Source organism: Triticum urartu, chromosome 7A (genome assembly GCF_056163025.1).
Source record: "Triticum urartu cultivar PI428250 chromosome 7A, HENAU_Tu73, whole genome shotgun sequence".
NCBI lineage: Eukaryota > Viridiplantae > Streptophyta > Magnoliopsida > Poales > Poaceae > Triticum > Triticum urartu.
The window spans coordinates 721715380-721718728 of NC_141879.1; the positions used below are offsets into that span (position 1 = coordinate 721715380).

At 47.7% G+C, this 3349-nt stretch overlaps 1 protein-coding gene across 1 annotated transcript; it reads right to left on the reverse strand.

The window, feature by feature from the left end:
* Window positions 1-1927: 1927 nt before the first annotated feature.
* LOC147962223 (uncharacterized) lies at window positions 1928-2599 on the reverse strand. The gene is made up of 2 exons (XM_087537774.1): window positions 2462-2599; window positions 1928-2351 (listed from the first exon to the last, which is right to left on the reverse strand). Exons 1-2 carry the CDS (start codon window positions 2553-2555, stop codon window positions 2122-2124), a joined length of 324 nt encoding a protein of 107 aa, XP_087393900.1. The 5' UTR covers window positions 2556-2599; the 3' UTR covers window positions 1928-2121.
* Window positions 2600-3349: the final 750 nt, after the last annotated feature.

Below are 3349 nucleotides of genomic sequence, written 5' to 3' on the forward strand. Positions count from 1 at the left end.
TGCGGATGGAGGCGTGGACAGCGGCCGTTCCTGGCCTCCGTGTAGCACACAAGGCCGTCGAGTCGAAGAAGACGCCAGTTGATGCCGAAGTCGGAGTGAAAGCGCGCGAGGATCGATGGTGGCGGGCCCGATGCAAACTGATCTTAAATCGGAAAATTAAAAACAAAACGCCGATCAAGATGATCGACGGGAGAGAGAAAAAAATCAGAGCAAGGACTCGGGAAAAAGACTCTCTAGCTAGGGCAGCCGGTAAACATGACTGGCGGACGAACCCTAGACACGGGCGGCGCTGCCTCCGGCGACGGTCATGGAGGCCGACCGCCCCGGGGACGGCGCGCAGGTGCGGAAGCGACAGCGGCTAGAGTTTTGAATCGAGATTAGGCTGATATCATGTCCGAAGGGAGAGAGAGGATTTATGAAATTTTTGTTATATTGCTTGAGTCTCGTGGACATATATATGAGTACAATGATCTACTTAGAGTACAAGTCAGAACAAATCCTAACCTATCTCGTCTTTCCTAATAATTAATATACTCAACACTTCCCAACCTGTTGGACCTTTAATTAGATCAATTCCAACAAGATAGTGTTCTGTTTATTTACTGGAGAAAGATCAGAAGAAAAGTGGGGACTAAGAGCAACTCCAAGCATTCCTCTAAAAAGAAACTTCCCGTAAAAATGCTTTTATTTTTATAGGATGTCTGTACATTCTAGGGGAAGTTTTCTAAAAGCTACTTTCGTGAGATCCAGTAAACATTTTATCCTAAATGTTTTTTTATTTTTCATTAAATAAAACTAAACAATGTCCTACGGTCGGCCAGTCAGTGACACACGTGATGGCCTCCGGCGTGGCAGTGTTCCGCGGAGGCGGCGGCGATGGCATGGTGGCGTTCCAGCGGCACTGCAGCTAGTCAGTGACATGCATGACGGCCTCCGGCGAGGCAGTGTTCCGCGGGGGCGGCGGCGACGGCATGATGGCGTTCCAGTGGCACGGCAGTGGCGAGCATGCAACGGTTACGAGGTGGCGGTGTTCCGCAGATTGGCGGCGCATCGGGAAGTTTCAGGCAGTTATCTTGCCGCCAGAAGTGTACGGGAAGCAAAACTTCACCTAAACCTGAAGGAAGTTGGGGCAAGTTTACAAGCAGTTGGGGACATGATTTTGGCCCAAAACTTTCCCAATCGGTAGTTTTTTTTTACGGATAGGGGATATGTTGGAGTTGCTCTAAGATCACTGTATGGCTACGTGTTGTGGTCTCAAACTCTCAATTGATTGATCAAAACAATATCAGATAGACTGATCCCACTGCAATACATTTGACCTGAAGCATAACTAGTACTGGGTAGTAGTAATGTTTCATGATAGCAGGGTGAAGCTAATGCACTAAAAGACAGCATCTGAGAATCGAGGTCCAAAAAAGAATCCCCCGCAAAAAAAAAGGTCGAAAAAAGAACAGAAGCAGAGTTTTTTTTCTTTTCTGAAGTTATTAATAGGATGAATCCTTAACTACTAATCTAGTGGACATTAAAATAAGTAATTGACGGGCAGATTTAGTTCAGAGAAAACATTAACTTACGAAGGTCAAAGCATGTTCTACTAAGATCTCTATAACAGAATAATATCAGGCCGGGCAAGATTGCGCTCCATTATAGGGCAGGATGAGTTGAAAGAAAGTTAAGAGCATATTTACCACACTGAGAATATAAAAGCATGAAACGCACCCATACCTCACAGAAAGCTACATCTGTCGTAAGGAAATAAAATCATTGCTGCTTTCACGAGATCTTAGTCTTATGCAAATTACTTGGGCGGTAAAGATTTTGTAAGGACAGTTTTGGGGAGAATATTTGTAGTTGATTGGTATCTAGTCCCCATGGGAACCTTTAGAACATTTTTGTGAAAGTACTATATATCGCGCAAATTCACAATTTTAGATATTCAGGTGCAAAATACTAGAGAAAATTGTGCTGAATTTCATAGTTCCAGACCACACGCGCAAAACAGGATCATAATAGTCTAAGCAGCAGATCACACATTCTCTCTCCCGCGAGCAACAATATCACCACCAAAACGTGTGCTAGTTCAGAAGAAACAAAGATAGCACTACTATCACTCTATCATCATCATGGAGCAGCTTCGTTTGTGGCGGCGGCAGCGGCGGCAGCAGCATCCGAGGTCCAAAGAGGCGCCGTCGTCCGCAGCCGCCCCTTCCTGCCGCCGGGCGGCGCACAGCAGCACTGGGTAGTGCCGCTGCAGTAGGCCTTGCCGGAAGGGCCGTTCAGCAAGGCGCACATGCGCGCGCACTTCACTCCCCCGTTGCTGTTCGAGCGGCAGTCGTTGATCGGATAGCAGTCTGCACGTTCAAAAATTGCTTTAGCATTAGATTTCAGATTGGTGCAGAAGGACTGGAAATTTTTGTGTCCGCAATACTAATAATAATAGAAAAGGAGGAGTTTAGCTAACCTAGTGCGTCTGCAGAGGACATCAGGTGGGTGGCCATGACTGCGAGGGCGGCAAAGCAGACGATCGTCCTTGCGTTGGTCTTCATAAGCGCCATGACCGCGAGTATCTTCCTCTTCTCTCCAAATGGGCCAAGCAATGTGTCGGTGCGATTATGTTTCTTCGCCAACGTTTATATAGAGGGAGAGATCGGCACATATGCACATGGTAGTACTGAAAACCTTGCTTTGAGATGTGTGTTGCCACATGGCGCACTTCGAGTTGGGTCTAACTGGAGAGGGAAAAATACCCAGTCTCATAAAAAAAAAATTGGTCTGTCTAACGCACATCTAGATGTATATTTCTTAGGGCAGTGATACGCGCCGGTGCACCGGCCCAAATTTTGGCCGGTCAGCCTGTAGCCGTGCGATCTAGCAGGCAGGAGCCGTCCGATCCCCTCTCCTCCCACGTCATATCATCTTCTTCCTCCCTCCCCACGCTTCAGATTCATTCGGTGCGATGTGTCCCTGCCCCAACCACCTCGTGTGTGTGCTCCGGCGAGAATAGGAAGCATCCACGTCCTCTCCCTCGCCGTCACAGCACCCCCGTCCTCTCCCTCTCCGTCGCCGCTCGTCGCCGTTGCCACTCATGCGCCCACAAACTCATCCCCGGTTGAAGCTTTTTTAGCCTTTGGTTAAAGCTTTTGTTACGCCGGTTGAAGCATTTTTCCACAGGTGAAGCTTTTTCATGGGGGTTGAAACTTTTTTCACTATGCCTGTTGAAGCTTTTTCCGCCACCGGTTGTAACTTCTCCTTGGTGAGTTGAAGCTTTTTTCCATGTCAGGTTGAAGCATTGGCGCCCATCATCTGCCATGCATGTAGCAAAAATGTCACCGGTCGTAGCAAAAACATA

Coding starts and splice junctions, on each gene's coding strand:
- LOC147962223 (XM_087537774.1), bottom strand. CDS start 2,555: ATGGCGCTTATGAAGACCAACGCAAGGACGATCGTCTGCTTTGCCGCC. Junction 2,352..2,461: donor GTCCTCTGCAGACGCACTAG/GTTAGCTAAACT, acceptor TTGAACGTGCAG/ACTGCTATCCGATCAACGAC.